Source organism: Myotis lucifugus, unplaced genomic scaffold, assembly GCF_000147115.1.
Source record: "Myotis lucifugus unplaced genomic scaffold, Myoluc2.0 scaffold_195, whole genome shotgun sequence".
Lineage (NCBI taxonomy): Eukaryota > Metazoa > Chordata > Mammalia > Chiroptera > Vespertilionidae > Myotis > Myotis lucifugus.
Window position 1 is genome coordinate 1,898,035 of NW_005871243.1, and position 19,232 is coordinate 1,917,266.

At 46.4% G+C, this 19,232-nt stretch overlaps 1 protein-coding gene across 1 annotated transcript; it reads right to left on the reverse strand.

Moving 5' to 3' along the window:
• Window positions 1-268: 268 nt before the first annotated feature.
• LOC102435356 (C-C chemokine receptor type 3) lies at window positions 269-1,339 on the reverse strand. Its single transcript, XM_023760901.1, has one exon. The coding sequence runs from the start codon at window positions 1,337-1,339 to the stop codon at window positions 269-271; it is 1,071 nt and encodes a 356-aa protein (XP_023616669.1).
• Between the last annotated feature and the right edge of the window lie 17,893 nt (window positions 1,340-19,232).

The window sequence follows — 19,232 nt, forward strand, 5'->3', positions numbered from 1 at the left end:
TCTAACACGTGCGTTAAAATGTACGTTAACTCTTCACAAGCAAAGCTCTGCTTTTCAGGGTTGACAGTAAGTAAATTGGCCAGCCATTGGCCTCTGGTAATGACTGCGTGGTGCATGGATATACCGCAACCATTGTGTCTATATTTTTAATGTCTTCAAGAGCTTTTTCAGTGTTGCACCGGAAGTTCAAAGCACGGATGTCATTGGCTCCAATGCATTTGCTTCGCGTGCCCAGCGCATCTTCTTGAGGCAGTTTCCTGTATCCAACCTAAAATACAGCAGAGAGTTCCTGCTCCCCTGTTGACGGGGACACAGAGCTGGTTCTTTCCAGTTTCTCACCGGGAAGGAAGAGGTGGCATTTGCCCAGGCGCACCACCACCTGCCTGTGGAAGAAGTGGCGCAGGTGCTTCCGGAACCTCTCCCCGACGAAGGCGTAGATGATGGGGTTGACGCAGCAGTGCGTGTAGGAGATCACCTCCGTCACCTGCAAGGCCACGTCCAGCTGTTTGCTCTGCATGCAGCTGATGTCAAAGAAGATCTTTTGAAAAGCGGAGAGAAGGACCACCAGGTTGTAGGGGGCCCAGAAAATGAAAAAGACCACCATGATGATGAAAATGAGCCGGATGGCCTTGTGCTTTTTCCTGCTGGGGCATCTCATCAGCGTCTTGATGATTCCGGAGTAGCAGACCACCATAATGAGCAGGGGCAGAGCCAGGCTCAAGAGGTTCATCCTCAAGGCATAAAAATGCTTCCAGGCGTCCTCCTCGTCCTCGGGGTACAGGGAACTACAGAACAGCATTCCGGACTGCTCCTGGGCCTTATAGAAGATAAATTCAGGGAGGGCCACCAGCCCCGCCAGGGCCCACGTGATGACACTGCTTATGATGCCAATAGTGACGGTCCGGGTCCGCAGGGCAAACACGGCATGGACGATGGCCAGATACCGGTCTAAGGTCAGCAGGATGATGAAAAAGATCTCCCCGTACAAGCCGATGCAATAAAGCCCCGAGAGCAACTTGCACATACAGTGGCCAAAAACCCACTCCTTCCACTTCAGATAGTGGATCCAGAAGGGCAGCGTGAAGAGGAAGAGCAAGTCACAGATGGCCAGGTTGAGCAGGTAGATGTTGGTCAGAATGCAGAGGCGCCTGTACTTTGTGAGGATCACCACCACCATCACGTTGCCCAGCAGCCCAACCCCGAACACCAGGGCGTAGAGTGGGGGCAGCAGCTGGGTCCCCAGCACTTGGACGTCGGCTTTGACACATGGTGTGGAGAGCCCATACTCGTAGAAGGTGGTCTCTCCCTTCTTCTCAGGCCAGACTATTGTGGTTGCCATGTCTCTGGTCCCTGCGGTAGAAGCAGAAACAACCCCACAATTAGGTACGACTACTGTTTCTGAATCCCAGTTGGTTTGTTACTTACCCAACAAAACCACATGTGATAAACAGCCTGTGTGTGCAGAGGTACTTCAGTGTGTCCATCAGAGCTGCTATGAGGGAGGAGTCAGCAATGCCAGATGGGAGATTGGAAAGTCAGCATGACCGCAATGAGAAAGGAGACAGAAAGGCTGTGGGTGGCGGTGAAGCCTGGGGATGTTGATTTCTGAAAGCATTAGAAAGAAGTACAAAACGGGAAAACACAGGCTGGAAAACAATGACAATAACAATAATATCATCGTTATTCCTATGACTGTAACTTTTAAGATAGTTTGCATTTTATGTTTTACGGTTTATATATGACTTTCAAAATCATCTTACCTATTTAAAAACTAAATGCTTTTAATAATAATAGTGATTATTGTTATTATAAAAAATGACCTCTCTCCCTGGCCTCATGATAATGTGCTGGTCACCATAGCTAATGGGGAAATTGAACTTCGAAGAAATTTAGTTATTTACCCCAAACTCTCTAACAAGTGAATACAAAAGTTCAGGCTAGCCCTGGCTGGTGTGGCTCAGTTGGTTGGAATGTCGTCTCATTCAGGTTATGGGTTTGATTCCCAGACAGGGCACATACCCAGGTTTCCTCCTGTTGAGGTGCATACAGGAGGAAACCAATTGATGTTTCTCTCTCACATGGATGTTTCACTCTCCCTTCCTCTCTCTCTAAAAATCAATGAAAGTATGTCCTAGAGCAGGGGTGGGCAAACTTTTTGACTCGAGGGCCACAATGGGTTCTTAAACTGGACTGGAGGGCCGGAACAAAAGCATGGATGGAGTGTTTGTGTGAACTAATATAAATTCAAAGTAAACATCATTACATAAAAGGGTACGGTCTTTTTTTTTTTAGTTTTATTCATTTCAAACGGGCCAGATCTGGCCCGCGGGCCGTAGTTTGCCCATGGCTGTCCTAGAGTGAGGATTAAAAAGAATTTTTTTTGCCTAGCCGGTGTTTGCTCAGTGGTTGAGCATTGACCTATGAATCAGGAGGTCATAGTTAGATTCCCAGTCCAGGCACATGCCCAGGTTTTGGGCTCAATTCCCAGCAGGGGGTGTGCAGGAGGCAGCCAATCAATGACTCTCATCATTGATGTGTCTTTCTCTCCCTCTCCCTTCCTTTCTGAAATCAATAAAAATCTATTTTAAAAAATATACATATCTTTTTAAGTTCAGACTAGATCTTCAGTATCTATGACCAATTTTATCATCACTAGAGTCAAATGCAGTGATTTTTAAGTTTAACTTTTGATGATGGAGCTATTAGATTTATTACTATTATAACAATTACAGCTATAAGCAGTATTAACCTAAGTTAATTTACCCCCTTTCTGCTCCTCATTATACTGAGACAAGCCTGTCATGTAGGCCAATGGGATGGATTCCTTATCAGATTTGATATTTTTAAGATCAGGATCCCCAGGGTCAGTGCCTGCTTTTCTTATAATTACAGACTTCACGGGAGAAAGAGGAAAACCAGACGAGGAGGGGGTCCTAGGAAAGACAGTCAATCCCTGCACTACTGCCTCGGAGGACATTCTGCCAACTCAATCCTCTCCGTTCGGAGGATGGGGAAGGACATGAATGTTTAAGACCAGAGGTCCTCAAACTTTTTAAACAGGGGGCCAGTTCACTGTCCCTCAGACATTCCATACATGCGCACTGCAGGCCCGGGACGAGTCGGCTGCTAAGCAGGACAGGCAGCGGCGGCAAAAACACCCGGTGGGCCGGATAAATGTTTTCGGCGGGCCGCATGTGGCCTGCGGGCCGTTGTTTGAGGACGCCTGTTTAAGACCGTGGGTGTTTCTCCAGGCAAGTCCTAGAAAAGCAACAACTGGAGCCAATGGCCAGGACTTGTCTTTGCTCCCTAACAGAGCACTGAGCCCCCAAAGAGCTGCCCTGCCCGGGTTCTGTGTGGGCGGGAGGTACAGCAGCCGGTCCTGGCCCTTCCTCTCACCAGCTGCAGGCCTAGGACAAGCCCTCACCTCTGAGCCTCATTAGCTCATCTCCAAAATAAGGATCATGATACTGCTTGAGGTTGTGGTAAGGACCAGATGAGACAGTGCACATGAGGCCGCATGTGAAACTCAGAACAGCTGTAACATGGGAAAGAAGCAGAAGTGAAAGAAAGGCAACGAGAAGCCATTGCAGATGAAATTAGGAAAATGGGGCTCTGTGGACCTGTTTGCATGGCTCTGACCCAGTACATCAGTGACACAGGCAGGTTTTCCAGCTGGAACACGGAGGAATGGCCGATTGATCTGGTCTTATCAGCAGTCTTATTCCTAATGGCATAATCCACAGCAGCTGAGAAAAAACCCACACCCTTCTATGTGTTATGCATTTATAACCACAGAGAGCGTCCCTCTCTGCTTTAATGTCAAAGGAGTAGCGCTGCCCGCTCCAGACAGCAAAGGTGTAGTAGCCTCTATTCAGCATTCATTCTTTGTATTTCCTTTCCTTCTCTCCCAGACTGATGTAAAAACAAGACAATTTTTAAAATGTTTCTGAAGTTTTGTTCAACTTGATGACCGTGCCTTTAAATCACATGTCACTTCCATAAAATCAACATGATCGGTGAGCTACCATTGGGGAACCTTTAGGGGGCGCTAGAGTGCAACGCATAGGGGAGCACACAAGCAGATTCTATAGAGTCAAGAGTCCAGAATTACTAGTCACATGTGGTCAGAAATATGAAAACTGGCTTCATGTAGTTAGATGCGCTTTTCATCTGTCTACACAGTTTTGGTGAAAATGAATACTTAAATCTGAAATAGGAGGTTTGAATTAGGCTTTTAAAAATGGCTTTTTACATTTCAGAAAAATAAGACAACAATAGTAAAGAAACAAACATCAACAATAAAGGAAAGCAAAAAATGAAAGTTGAAAAGCACCCCAAATCTCATCATGCTGAGTTTAGCACTGATATTAACATTTCTCCCTGCGATGTGTACACATGGGTATACACTTTACCCCCCAAAAATGAGATGATACTGCTTTAGCTGGCATGTGCTGCAATGGTTTATAGCTAATGGCATCATGATCCATGGATTCTTGGTCTTCCTTGGACACTGTGACCTCCTCCAGGTGAAAGTGTTCCCTTAGCTCTGGCTGGAACTGAGACCCCTCTGTCAATGCCACATCCCATCAGGGTCCTGGCTCAGGACCTGTGCCTCTTCAGAATGGACAGGCATCCAGGCCCCATACAAACCAGGAACTCTCAAGAGGGCAGACTAGATTTTTTTTGCCGCCTGACCTCCTACTTAACTGCTATCCCATGTGGGCAAAGAGGTGAGTTGCAGGGAGACACAGGGTTCCCCCCAATTTATCAGAGTCCTCCGCACACAGCAACTCCGGTCAAAGCCTGGATGGGAGAGATAGGGAACCACAGGTGTGATGGCTTCCTCCCATGACCATTGTCTCTTTCCTCACGATTCCTGGAGGCAGAAGGAGAGGAGCCTCCTCCCCACATTCCTGTCCAGCCAGGTCCAAAGAAATATATATGTTAGGTCCGTGCCCACAGGAGCCAGACGAAGAGACCTCATTATCATGTTGGGGCCAAGCCGTGTTGCAGTAGAAAATGAGCCCTTTGGGGCTGATACTGGCTTTGAGGTTAAGATCCCATAAGAGGCAACCCAAAGGGGTGCTGGTTCCCCATAATGGGTTGGTGTGGTGGAGAAGGGGATAGGTGACTAAGAAGTTTATCCCGGAGGTGAGAAGTCTGAAGGGAAGGTGTCCCAACCAGAGAGAAGTGGAAGATTGCTATGTTAGGGCGCAGGGATCTGGCCCTGGCAGAGTGGACCCTCCTGCCTCGCATGCGAGGACTTTGGTGAGGCAAAAGCTGGCAAATCAGAGGGTCAAGGGAAGTGATGCTTGTCAGAAATTTGAGTGGACCGTGTGGTCCAGAGAAGCCTGCAGTCAGGTGTGGGGGTTCCCACAGGCCCGTGGTTTGGGCACCAAAATTAGTTCTGCAGGGGCAGGAGCCAAGTAAGGGACGTTGTGAGAGTATTATTGCATTTTCTCACAATAAACCATTGTGTGTGGATGTCAGCCCCAAGGGGATGGTTAGGTTCTCTTATGTAGGGTAGAAGTATGCAACATAGGGTCAGGGTGTGGGTGCGCCAGATGGTCAAGCAGAAGGAATGGAGGGGAGGGAAGGGCAGGAATCGGTCCAGGGAGGCAAGGGAGGAGAGTGCACAGGTCAGTCAGGTGGAGAGGAGTTCTTATCTTGCAGACGCCAGCCGTCTGCCCCAAGCTATGGGAAAAGGCTTATAACACTGTCTATTTCAGAAACTTGTCTGAGCAGAAGAGATTAAGGGTAGTTCATCCTAACAATATATAGGCAGCCTCCCTTTTCAGTGTGGAATATTTAGCAAATACCTCTCCATGTTGACAAGCATCGTCTTGTAGTCATAGGTTTAAATTTTAATGAATTTTGCAAAGCTGAATTGAGTATAATCATTTAGTATTTGGAGGCACTTCTTTAGAAAATATATTTAGGTTTAGAATGCCATTTTAATGATCACAAAAAAAACACACACACATTTTAATGATGACACTCAATGCTGGTGAGGTTGCTCCCAGGAACCTGGAGCACCGAGTCATTATTTGATAAGTTTTAGAAATCTTATATATAACAAGAATCATCAAGCTTTCTTTGATTGAAAGAAATTCCTAGTAGCTCATCTCCTAGGAATTTACCCTTAAGGGGAAAACACAATTGTGCACAAAGGTGTCCATTGTGGCATCATTTTCATTATAGAAAGAGACAAAGAAATGGAAACCGTCTAAATGTTGGACACATGAAGGATATTCTGAACAAACTGTAGTCCATTTACACAATAGAGTATTTATTATGCAGTCATTGTAAGCAGTTCTGGAGACCAGGTAGAAACACAGACAAATGTTCATGAAAAATGGAGAGAAAAGACGGTGCCTAAATTGAGATCACAACATGGAACTATATGTACATATAAAAGGCAATGAACAAAAAGTAAAAATAGTGGTGGCAGGAAAGTGGATGATCATTTTTAAAGTTGTAAAATTTGAAATTTTTCTATATTTACTTACAATTAAATTGTAACTGAAGGCTAGTGCTTAGAAGCAGTGACCACTGGAAGACTTAGAAAATACCTAAGGTAATTGGGTTGAAACCCTAGGCAAATTACTTGACAAAGGGCTTACTAGTACTCATCAGAACTTGAAACCACAGCGGAGACCTAAGAAACCTGAGGTGGAGGCTATGCTAGATGAAGCATTTGATTTTTGCTTAGAAATGTTAGTGGCTTGCTTCTCCTTTTTGATCTTGGCTGGAGCTGATGTACAACCACCCAGACTGGGGACTGACTTTTGACCAATTTAGGATGCTGTGTAAATGGTCACTTTCCATGATTTGCATACAGCACTTCTCTTAATGTGATCCAAGTTTACATGCAGGGAGTTTTTTCAAAAACCTCATCACAAGCTAACCTTATGGTCACCTAGAATTACAGATTAGCAGGTGATGGTGTTTTCAAAGTGGTCCAGGACTGTATCCAGAGCACTGTGCTAGGTCCCAGGCAAGACATTTAATGCGAACATTGCCCAACTGAAACGTAGTCAAGAGGAAACCCTACCCAGTGAAGATGAGCGAAGGAGCCAGGGGCATCCACCCTGCAGAAATGGCTCTTGGGGAGGAGAGGGAGCAAGGTGCTGGCTGTGGCTGGGGGTGTTCAGCATGATCAGAGGGTTCAGCTTCCTGGCCCCTGGTCCTTCCACCCCCGCCTGTGCCATGGAGAGAGAACCACTGTCTCTTTTCTAGGTATCATGTGTGTTGTCATTGATATCACCCTTGTGAATTATTTTATATTCTGATAATTTAAATTTTATATCCTGCATCTAGTTCCATGTGGTTAAAAGTTATTAGAAAATATAATTTGTAATGATTCCAACATATTGTATAGATATTTGTGATTAATCATTGTCTTATTGATGAATAATTGATTCCAATGTGCACTTTTATAAAAAATGCTGCAATAAACATATTTGCCTGCATTTTTTGTTATTTCCTTAACGTAGATTTCCCAAAGCACCATTTCTCCTTGCAGTCATATTGCTAAGGCTCTTGATGCATTTTGCCAAATTGCTCCCAGAAAGTGTGTAACAATATATTTACTCTTGGCACTAGTAGGTGATGATACCCTTCTCAGCAAGCATCCATCAACACAGAGAAGGTTTAAAAAGAACATAATTATTTTGCCAATTATATGGCCAAAGGGATGTCATTATTGTTGTAACTAACATTTATTTAATTTCTTTTTAAACTGTAATTATTAGTCACGGGTATTTCCTTTTCTATGAATTATCTGTTTGTGCCCTCTACCCTTTTTATTGTACTGGCTATATCTGTTTTTCTCTTATTGAGTCATACAGTGCTTTCTTTCCCCAGCAGAAGTAACTCAGCCTGCATGGTTCAATGTTATCATCACCACCTCTGACAAGAGCTGCAAATGTGTTCCAACTCCTATTGCTTCCATATGCTAAAGACACCCTATTCCCACCTTCCTCCCCCCAAACGCTCATCAAATAACACTTAATTGCCATCTCCAGCCAATCCAAGGTTTCCTAGATTAGAAAAGATTTCTATCCCTACCCACCTCTAACACAGGTCCAGGCAAAGCAGTCAACCTCGTAGATTCAGACAAAAAGACACCAGATCAGTCCACTGATTCATCTAATAGTCTGACTCAGAGCGGATTTTCAATGAAAACTTGAAACAAGTTTCCTTACAAGTCAGTATCAATAAACACAAAACTACTAAGTGTAACCCTCGTGGAGTGGTCAGTCAGCTTCTCAATTAGTTGAGAATTTATGAAAGCCTCAGGGAAGGCAACATGGGCACAGTTATGGGTATAGTGACCGGACAGGCGTAAAAGGCTGAGTTAGGATGAGTGGGAGGGACAAACGTATCTTGGTGTGAGTGGGAGAAAGACAGGGAAATGGGAGAAAGCAAGAAGATAATGGACATATTTTACAACACACTCTCCCACTTTGGCCCCATGCTACTTACTACGCTGGGGTGGATCTCCCTCCCCTCTGTCTCCCTCATTCAAGGGCACTCCTGGGAGGTATTGCTTCCACCCGCCTAGACCCCTCGCTCCATTTCCTCTTTCCTAGAAACCTGACAGTCTACCTGGAAGTCTCTTCTAAATAAACAGCTTCTTTTGCCTTTAGTAAATCCTCCCCCAAATGAAAATAAAAAGAAGACAAGCGGTACCTGCTAATTTAGCAAAGTCCTTTAGGCGTCCAGTGACAGCTTAGGTCTCGCCACTGATGAACTGGCGGTACCATCTGTTCAGAGTTAGAAAGGTGGGAAACAACACAACTTCCTTTTCTGAACAGGCTACTGTCTCAGGTTTTGCAAGTTTTCAGAAAGATATCAAGTTTGGTGCAGTTCTTGTTTTCAATGATCAATATCGCACACTCAGTTGAGTAATCCTTAAGAATGCTGCTGATGTTGAACAGTTCCTAAAGGGTTCTTAGGGGTTCTGCATTTGCTTGGCATTGCTCATTTTTGAGGAAGGGGTGATAATTCTTTTTTTAAAAAAAATATATTTGTATTGATTTCAGAGAGAAAAGGAGAGGGGAGAGAGAGAAACATCAATGATGACAGGGAATCATTGATCGGCTGCCTCCTGCATGCCCCACACTAGGGATCAAGCCTGCAACCCAGACATGTGCCCTAACCGGGAACCAAACCGTGACTTCCTGGTTCATAGGTTGATGCTCAACCACTGAGCCACGCCGGCCAGGCAGGGGTGATGATTCTCAAATAATTATTGCTTTAACCCACGGAGAAGCAGGATAATGAAACAAGATGGAATTGCCCTGTGCAGGAAGAATGGTGACTAGAGCCGTGGTCGGCAAACCGTGGCTTGCGAGCCACATGCGGCTCTTTGGCCCCTTCAGTGTGGCCACGAAGTTTCAATCACACGTGCGCGCCCGCACGTGGTATTTTGTGGAAGAGCCACACTCGAGGGGCCGCAGTTTGCCGACCACTGGACTAGAGGGTAACTTAATTGTTCTGCAGAGCTCAAGAGGCTATTTCAATGAGGCAGGTTGTAGCACAAGTTTTCACAACCCAAGGAAACTGGAGTTCGAGTTTCAGTTGTAGTACCTACAGCTACATGACCTTGGGTTAATCATATCGTCTACCTGGGCCTCAGCGGTCTCACCTGTAAACTGGAAATAATAACCACATCACAGGGGTGCTATGGAGCCAACTGGGTAAATGTGCAAAAGGGCTAAGCAAGCATGATGTGGGCAGAGTAACATATGGCATAAGCTTCACAGGGCAGAGCCCAGTGCCTGCTTCTGTGCGGATGTGTGCAGGGGACTTAGCACGGTGCTGGGCACAGAGCCGGTGCTCACCCTACATTTGTGGGAAGAGCTCTGACCATGTTTGGTGCCATTTTTGGTGAAGTGGCTAAGTGGACAAGTCAATGAAATTCACCACGTGTTTATGAACAGCTGCTAGGTATGTAGGACTGTGCTATATGCTTGAAATGATGCAGAAAAGATAGAAAGAAAGGACAGACATTCTACCAGAAGGATCTGGGCATCCTGGGGCCGCAACTGGAGGGAGCTTAGCAGCCAGCACTCAACCAGCTGGGTCAGCGGAACCCCTGTCAGAGAAGAGGTAGAGGAACTGGAAACTTCTGGTCTGAAAAAGAGAAGCTAAGAAGTTCTTAGTTATTTTATGTTATTAGAAAATTGGCCTTTGCCATGGGTTATATGAGGCATCCCTGGGTGGAGAGGTACAAGGGTCTGATTTCTAGCCCCTTGAACAAGAACGGTGTTAGGAGGGTCTCCCAGAAGGGGGGCTGTCTTGGGAGCCCATTTCATCCAGAAATTCAGCTTTAGAAAAAGTTAAAACGGGGGTTACTTCACGTGAGGATAAACACAACCACATATGATTCCTGACAGGAATATGACTCAGGAGTCCGTAGACTCTGGCAGGCAATGAGGTGACTCCGGGAATCTCGCTCAGGTTCTTCCCACGTTGCCTGAAGCTTTCTCCTGGGCCATTTTTGGTATCAAGAGCCTCAGTGTCTTTCAGGTTGTGGCTCCTCTTTAGCTATCACTGGTTAAACTAACAAATCTAGCCTATGTATTTGATGTCTCTTATGATCTAAGCATTAACGTGATAACTGTCAAGATGATGCCTGTGTCCTCCATGGAAGGACTGTTGTGTTCTCTAATCTGCCATTGCTCGTAGAGGGTGTTGTGTGGAACCTCCCAGTTTTCCACATTATGCTTCTCCCCTACGCTGTTTGGAAAACACTCACGGAGATTCAGAGTACACGTCCTGCAGTGAAGAACCGATTTATATTCTGTTAACCCAGAATGTCCCAAACCTATTCTTAACATTGAAAAAAGTTCTTTTCCAAATAACACCCATTAACATCCCTCAGAACTGGGGTTCCTTAGGAGAACTCTGGGAGATGCTGGCCTCCTGCGTGGCCATCACGACACAGTTGCAAACTGCTCTCTGGCCCATTCTCTCATTTTGACAGGGGTCTCCACAGCAGCCCCAGGAGTTCGGCAGGGATGCTCTTGCTACCTTGTGTGATAGACGAGGAAAGGAAGATTCAGCAAGGACTTGGCAAGAGCCACCGAGGAGTGACGGGCAGAGCTGAGATGACCTCTCAGGTGCTCTTTCCCACCAGCACAGCACAGCCGTCAGAAGGACAGGTGCCTGCTGTCCTTCAGCTGAAGATGAGGATGACATCGTGACCAAATGTGAAGGCAGGACCCGAACCGTTTTCCCTGAGGTCTACAGGGACTTGTTCTGTCCTGGTCCTTCCCAAGTTGGGCAAGTTATTGTTGGTGCTTCTTTCAGGCTACTCATGGTCCTCAGCTCACAGGTATACAAAGTTATATGGAGCAACCTGACCCCAAAACTATTACCCTCCGATCTTCCAGATTCTCAATGTCACATCAACTAAAGCAGAAATCTTTCAGGAGGAAACAACCAAAACAACAGCTAGGACAAAGGAAGCAGCAGTCAGATTAGAACATAGCAGCACATGAAAAACAAACAAAGAACCTTCAGAAGTTATGAAAGGGCCAGAAGTTTCTTGCAGGAGAGCTCAGGTCAACCCCAGCCTTGAGTGTGTGAGAGGAAGTAATTGCCAGAGGAGCAGGGACGAGTGCACAGCTTCCTTTAATTAGACCCTGTCCCAGCTCCTGGGGGCAGGGTCTTGGGGCCACCCTGGGGCAGGAAGGTTGGGCTCAAGCCAACAGCTCCTTCCACTAATCTTTCTCTCAGGAAGTTATTGGAAGGATCTTTGTAGCCAGCAGGGCCGTCCTCTTGCACATTAGTAGAGTGTCTGGGTAGGTAAAGGCATAGGTATCACTTGACCTACCACTAGACAGCTTTCCAAGTGGTTGTACCAATTCATACTTCCACCAGCAGCGTCTGAGCATTCCAGTCGATCCATGTTAACTTTGCTTCACAGAAGAGGACTGAGACACTTAGGAGCTTAATGAACATGCCCACAGTCAGTAAAAGGTAGGTCTAGGACAGTGATGGTGAACCTTTTGAGCTCGGCATGTCAGCATTTTGAAAAACCCTAACTTAACTCTGGTGCCGTGTCACATATAGAAATTTTTTGGTATTTGCAACCATAGTAAAACAAAGACTTATATTTTTGATATTTATTTTATATATTTAAATGCCATTTAACAAAGAAAAATCAACCAAAAAAATGAGTTTGTGTGTCACCTCTGACACGTGTGTCATAGGTTCGCCATCACTGGCCTAGGATGTAAATAAAGTAATGTCTGATTTCAGAGGCCTGTCACTGACATGCACCCCTCCACATACACCCTGCTCTCTGCACAAAGGTGGCAAGTTCCAGGCCGATGGCCATCATTGTCAAACTGTTACCTTTTTTAAAAAAATATTTTATTGATTTTTCACAGAGAGGAAGGGAGAGGGAATAGAGAGTTAGAAACATCAATGAGACAGAAACATCGACCAGCTGCCTCCTGCACACTCCCTACTGGGGATGTGCCCACAACCAAGGTACATGCCCTTGACTGGAATTGAACCTGGGACTCTTCAGTCCGCAGGCCGACGCTCTATCCACTGAGCCAGACCGGTTAGGGCTCTGTTACCTTTCTACCTCTCTCTTTCACCATCTCTCTGTGGTCAGGCTGTCAAAGAGGGGAGACCCCACCCAGCAGTCTCCTGGGTTGTTCCCAGGAAGGGGACACCGGGACACCTCATCTAAAGTCTTCATTTTTACAGATGAGGAAACTGAGCCTTGAAAAACTGAGCATTTTCAAAGCACGTTCAGGTTTATGATTTCTGCATAGCACTTTGGGGCGGACTGTGAGAAAGGCTAACAGGGACAGAAAAGCAGATGGAAACTGAGATAGACTCAAGCACAGAGCAGGTATTGGTAGTTGTGGAGAGAATCGTGATAAGCATCACTTATCAGACACTTTCCCTTGTGCCCCTGGCATTTTTCACACAAGAAGACCTCGTGCATCCCCCTGTGAGCCTCAGCATTCAATATTCTCATTTGATGGTGGGAGAACCAAGACTTAGAAAGGCTAGTGATCTGCCGGTGTCTCAAGCGGAGAGCTGGGATTTGAAGTTGGCCTGTGTGCCCGGACTCAGAAGAGGTGGCCAAACTCTATCCTACAGACCTGTATTCACTTCAGGCTGGAGGCTCCTCTAGGTAAAACCAACTCTGTGGGGTTTTGAGGGTGAGGGTGGGGGAGGGGGCAAAACTGGGGAGAAGAGAGGGACAGTGAGCAGTCAGAAGTTAAGAACGTAGGGGGCGCCAAAGAGAAGCTGCTGCCTCTCGAGTAGCCAGGTCATTTTGAGGAACAAAGGACTCAGTTTAAATCCTCCCACTTACAGTCTTTATTTAAAAAAAAAAAAAAAAAAGGCTCCTCACTGACCACAAGAACTCCACGCCCTGCATCTGCCTATCCCTTCATTTTCAGGCCTCAATTGCTCCACAAGTTCTAGGTACACCTCATTGCTCCTCCCTCGCCCAACTCAACTCCACCCCAATCCACCCTACCCAATCCCCTTAAAACAGAGCTCTCCAGGGAGAAGTGCAGTCAAGTGGCCAAAAAAAAAAAAATCCTTTGAGTGAACTCAGCTCCAGGAACTGGCCACCGGTGGGCATTGTGGCCATTCATGGACACCCAACTCTACAAAAAGAAGAATTTTTTCCCTTTCTTATTCTGAACACCTGAGCACCCCAGAATCCTATCTCCATCATTACATAGGAACCTAAGGACTTCTTACTCTATCAGGACCTTGAACCTTGCAAACAGAGACTCTGAAAGCTCTAGAAACAAAGACTTCGTGGACAAAATCCCTTGACGCCAGAGTAAGTGGCACCTGTCTTTTCTGTCTTGTCAGTTTCTGTGTAGGGCAATCTGATTTGAATACATGCAGGCAGCTGTCCTGCCCATGCTGCTGGGGATCATTGCTTTATCTGTCTATCTCCTCAAAGGGGAATGGGGGAGGGATTCTTCGAGGACCAGACAGATGTCTGAGTAGCCTGTTGATGCACTTGTAAGGCAGTGAACTGTGTAGCCATACCGAAAGTGGGTGGATTTATAAGACTAGGTACTCATACATAAAATAGGTTTTAATTTTTGCTAAATAAGGGAAGCTTTCTTGAATGATAGGTTGTTGGCTACTGATTTAAAAAGTCAGCCCAGTATTAAGGGACAAGGGGCACTTTCTGTGGAAGGCTATTCTAGAGGAAATTACTTGCCAAGTTTCCCCCATGTAAATGAAAGCCATACATGTTGTATGAAGTCATTGTAGCAAGAGGGAGGCAGGAATTAGAAAAGCCCCTGACTGTGCAAGGACGCTCTGGTACTGAACCAACTTCTTAAGAAGACTAGAACTAGGGATCCTCAAAGTCAGACGGTGGGCTGAGCTTGAAGGAGGTAGAATTTCAGCCACCTGAAGGCAGGGAGTTGGCCAGATGATTTCTTGGGATGCATCTATTCTGTTTCACTAACAAAGAGGCAGCAGAATTTTGTTCCGAAGATAGAGGGACATGGAGGCTGCCTGGAGGTTTCTACTTCAACTGTTCCTCCGTATCTGGAGGGTCTCAGATTTCCAGAGTTAGAAGTTCCCAGAAGTTTGCAAAACCTGCCACCAGGCTGTGTGCCACTCGTTGACTTTTTAGTCCCCACTCTGACTAGCAGGACAACTCTTGGCTATTGAGACTGGGGGGGCGGAGGTGGGGGGGAGGGGTGATGTGCTGCTAAATATTTCATAATGGGTTCTCCTGAAAAGAGCCCTGATTTCTAGTCTTGCCAATTTCCGCGTGTAAATATTCCCACTACGGTTGATTTCAAGCTACCAAATGCTGAATGTGGAGTTGGGAGGACATGCAAACAGTTGGTTCTTATGAGCCAGGATCAGCCAGCGGCACACCACCAGGCCTGGTGTCTTTACCCTCGCAGACTGCCCTTTCTCTGCTCAGAGTCTCATCAATTCCCAGGTAGGAGGATAATGGCATTGAAAGGTTCCTGGCGCCAGGGCCAGACTGACCACTGTGTAATGACCTTGGGGCAGACTTTTGCAGCTAAGACATGGCTGTGGGTTGGATGGCCACAGGGTCCTTGGTTTCTCCTCCAAGGCCCCACCCCAGCCCATCTCCCTTGGGGAGTGAAAGGTTTGGAGTGGGCCGGGGTCGAGCACCTATGACATGAAGCCATCATGTATCAAAAGAACTTTTATTTCAGGCGTCTGGGTGCAGGTGGGCTGAATCCAAAAAAAAAAGGAGTCAGCCTCGACCGAAGGAAGGCTTTTGTCAGCGATTCCTGGCTGCAGGCAGTTTCTGTTGGCGTAAGGGTCCGGTCCTTCAGTCTCCCATTGCCAGGTGTCCTCTGGTTATCTAAGCTATACGGTGCTCAAGGCTGCAAACTTCTTGCAAGATCTCTGCTAAGCACAATAAGTTTCCTCTGCCCCGTTTTATTCTCTTTAACCCTTTCAGGGAGCAGTGTGTCCTGGAGTGACTACATGGTGCCCACAAGTTGGGAAAACGGGGACTGGCGTTGGAGGTCGGGGGTATGGAGGTGACTCTGTTTAACTAGCATCTGACAATGCTGGCTCAACGTGCCTTCGCCTTGGCCAAAATTCCCCCCAAAACTGGGCTCATGGGGTCAGTCTTGCACTAGTTGCTCTTTGTGCTTCCAAAGTGCTTGTTGCTTCCACTGTAAACCCACTGGGCCCCGAAATGCTGACTGTCGAGCTGATCTGCCAGCACTGGCAGTGGCAGCAGAAATCAGAAATTGTCGACACAGCTTTGTTAGTGACTGCCAGCCTGGGTTTCTCCAGAAAGAGGGCTAATTATTCAATCAAGGGGCAAGTCCAAAGGTGGAGGAGTGAGCCAGAGGAATGGATTTGGCAGGAAATAACAGCCCCCAGCTGGGGTGCCCAACACCCCCCATCTGCGTTAATTTCCAATGGTCACTGCAGAAGTATAAATTTCTAAGCAGGAAGGAAGCATTCATTAGCAGTGTAGAAGGAAGAGCACTAGAGATTCCAGATTGAAGATGGGGATTCTGATATTTAGGGTCACCGAAGGATGAACGCATGAGGCCGAAGGTGGTAAAGAATTGTAAATTTATTAGGTCATCTGGAAACGAGATGGTCTGAGCCCCCAGATAACATCCCTGATTCAGGGACGGGGAGTCAGAGATTTTAAAGGACTCTAGATGGGCTTTTTCAGCGTGGAATTCTCTGGGTGGGTCCAGATCCTGGGCAAGTCCGGAGGGGAAAGTTACTGGTTTTAGCAAACAGAATGTGGTCTAAGCGAAAGGGAATGTCGGTTTCGAAATGATCTAAAGGTCAGTTTCCCAGGGGAAGAGTATCAATTCGATTATTTTATCAGACCTAACATTCCAGCCTTTTTGTTTTATGGAATAGGGGCAGATATCATTTCTTCCATAGTTATTTTCCGCTGAGAGGGGACATCGAGATCAAAAGGGGATGGACTTTGTTTGCAGTTGGCTGGAACACTGTATAGATGCCTTTTGGTTGGAGTGAGGGATTGCAGCAGCATGATTTCCCTGAGAGACTGGTTGGTGAAGGCTCAAAGGGGGTCCTAAAGGAAAGATGAAAAATAGTACAGAATACAGGGGTCAAAAACATGGATGAGGAATAGGAATGTCAATGGTCCTATGAAGGGAAGTAGCCAGGTATACCAATTTATATTTTTTAGCCAGTAGTCCCATGAAGTTGACTGACCTCCAGTCTTTGTGGCCCTTTCTGTTAATTTTTGGATGGCATCCCTGACTAGGCCAGACTAATTGACATAAAAACAACATTCTTCTTCAAGAAAGAGGTGTGGTTAGGAGATGTAGTCCTCTCCAATTTTGGAGGGTGACAGCCACTAGTGAATCTATCTGATCTTGAATTTGAACCTAACTTTTGGCAATGTCATCCAGGCTTTCTTGTAGGTCCTGAGACAGGAGTTCAAAATATGATAGAGCAGTGGTTAAGCCCCCTATGCCAGTTCCAGCACCTGCTGAGATACCGTGGGTTATGAGGAGAGCGATTATCTGCACTGCCCTTTTGTGTTGGATATGATGGGTTACTGGGACAGGTAAGACTAATTATTAGGGGCTATGTCTCGTTGGGTGAGAGAGAGACTAAATACAGGTTCCTGTCCAGTTGATCATCCCTGTTTTGAGTAGAACTCTGTCTCCTGTTAAGAAGGAATGCAGGGAAAAAAAATCTCTAGCACATGCCAGATCATTCATTACAGTCAGTGTTTGATTAGGATGCCGGGTGGAGTTTATATGTGACACCCAAGGCTGAGGAAACCTGTTGAGTGACTAGGGAGGTAAAAGCTGGTCCTGAGGCAGCCACAGTGTCACTTGTCTGGTTTTGCTGCTTTTCTGGGCCTGGAGCAGAAATACAACTGAGGCCTAGATGTTATTTTTAGGGAGGAAAAGGTCAGGGGTCCAAACTGCCTGACTAGTGATAGGGAAGGGGAGGATAGGTTACCTGGGGGCGAGGTTCTTGTCCCAGTTTTGTCCAGAGCTTTCTGCCCTGGTGAGTTTCTGTACCTGGCCCATCGTCCTTGCTCTGGGGGGCTCTCTAACATTTCCCTCCTCAAGGATTTTTTGGCACTGAATATTTTTTCTTCAGAGCTCTCTGTCAAAAGGACGATGAGGCAGTTGTGTTACAAAGGAAAATGAGGCGCTTGGGCCTGATCTCCTCCGTGAGTCTAAGGCGATCAAGATTTTTAAGGAGATAGCCAAGAGAGGCCATTTTAGGGGGTGCGGAGGAAGTGTTCCCCATGATAAGGAGAATTAGTGTGGACCATGAGAGAGGAAGGGTGAGTGACAGACCATAAGTCCAAAGGTGACTATTTAGGGCAGACATCCCTACCACTATACAAATCACCAGGAGAAACGAGGGGTGACCCTCCAGATGGGGCGCCCCCAGTTTCGAAGGACCTGAGGCTGTATGGCCAAGGAGTCTTCTGGTCTAGCGATAGGACTTTCAAGAAGAGAGACTTTTGCGAAGCCAGTGAGAGTAAGTGGACAGAAGACTCGAGATGAGAGAAGATTAGCCAGTATGGGGTGGAGGGTCAGCAATGGGAAGGAGAGGTTCCTGATCTGGTGTCCTCATTGGCTGGTTTGGGAGGAACCATAAGGAAGGAGGCCTTAATTGCGTCCAATGATCATTTCACTCTAGTAGAATTTGGAAGTAAGCCCAGGACGAGCTGCCACTGCCTACCTCTCTCTGAGGAGCAAACTTGGGGTGACTGAAGCCGGGGAAATGGCTCCCATTCCCCAAGGAACCCTCTTGGCACCAAATGTTAGGGTCACTGAAGGAGGTTCGCACAAGGCCAAAAGTGGTAAATAATTATAAATTTATTAGTTCATCTGGAAACCAAATGGGCTGAGCCCCCAGATGGCATCAGCACCTAGGGATGGGGAGTCAGAGATCTTAAAGGACTCTAGGTGGGCTTTTTTGGCAGGGAATTCTCTGTGCAGGTCCGGATCCTGGGCAAGTCCGGAGGGGAAAGTTACTGGTCTTAGCAAATGAAATGTGGTCTAAGTGAAAGGGAATGTCAGTTTTGAAATGATCTAAAGGTCAGTTTCCCAGGGAGGGGATATTGATTCGATTATTTGATCAGACCTAACAAATATAGGTGCCACCTACTTTATTGACTGGTGTTTAAGTCAAAGCAATTCAGATTGGCAGCAACATATTGAAAATTTCAAAGCACAGTTCATATGGGAGGGGCTGTTGTGTTTGTCATTGTCAAGCAGAATTCACTTTCTAGATTTACTACATAGAGATGGAGAGGTGGGGGTAGGGGGACATCAGCCAGAATAGGATTGCAGCCTGGGACACTTCTGGTGGCAACAGGCCTCAGGGAAGGAAGCCCCCTAATACTTACTAAGGTCCTGGTAAGTGCCAGGGGTGGCTTTTCTCATACTTTACCTTACAGTAGCCCTTCAAGGTAACTGTTACTTTCCCACACTACAGGTGAGGAACTGAGGCTCAGAGAGGTAGATTAACTTTTTCAAGGTTACACAGCTGGTCAGTTACAACAAAGCCCATGCTCCCTTTGGGGAGGTGTCTTCAGTAAGTGGTCAGAAAGAATTGAAAAGGAGGCTTAAAAAGTCGGGTTGAGGAGTCCTGTAATAGCAAGCTATCGTTTTGTTTATGTTTGTTTTGCTTGTTTCAAGGCAACCTTGGGTACCATATTTAAAAGCTTTTTTCAGCGGAACTGCAGCGTC

Bases quoted from the DNA above. Each gene is read 5' to 3' on its own strand.
- LOC102435356 (XM_023760901.1), bottom strand. From the start codon at position 1,339: ATGGCAACCACAATAGTCTGGCCTGAGAAGAAGGGAGAGACCACCTTC.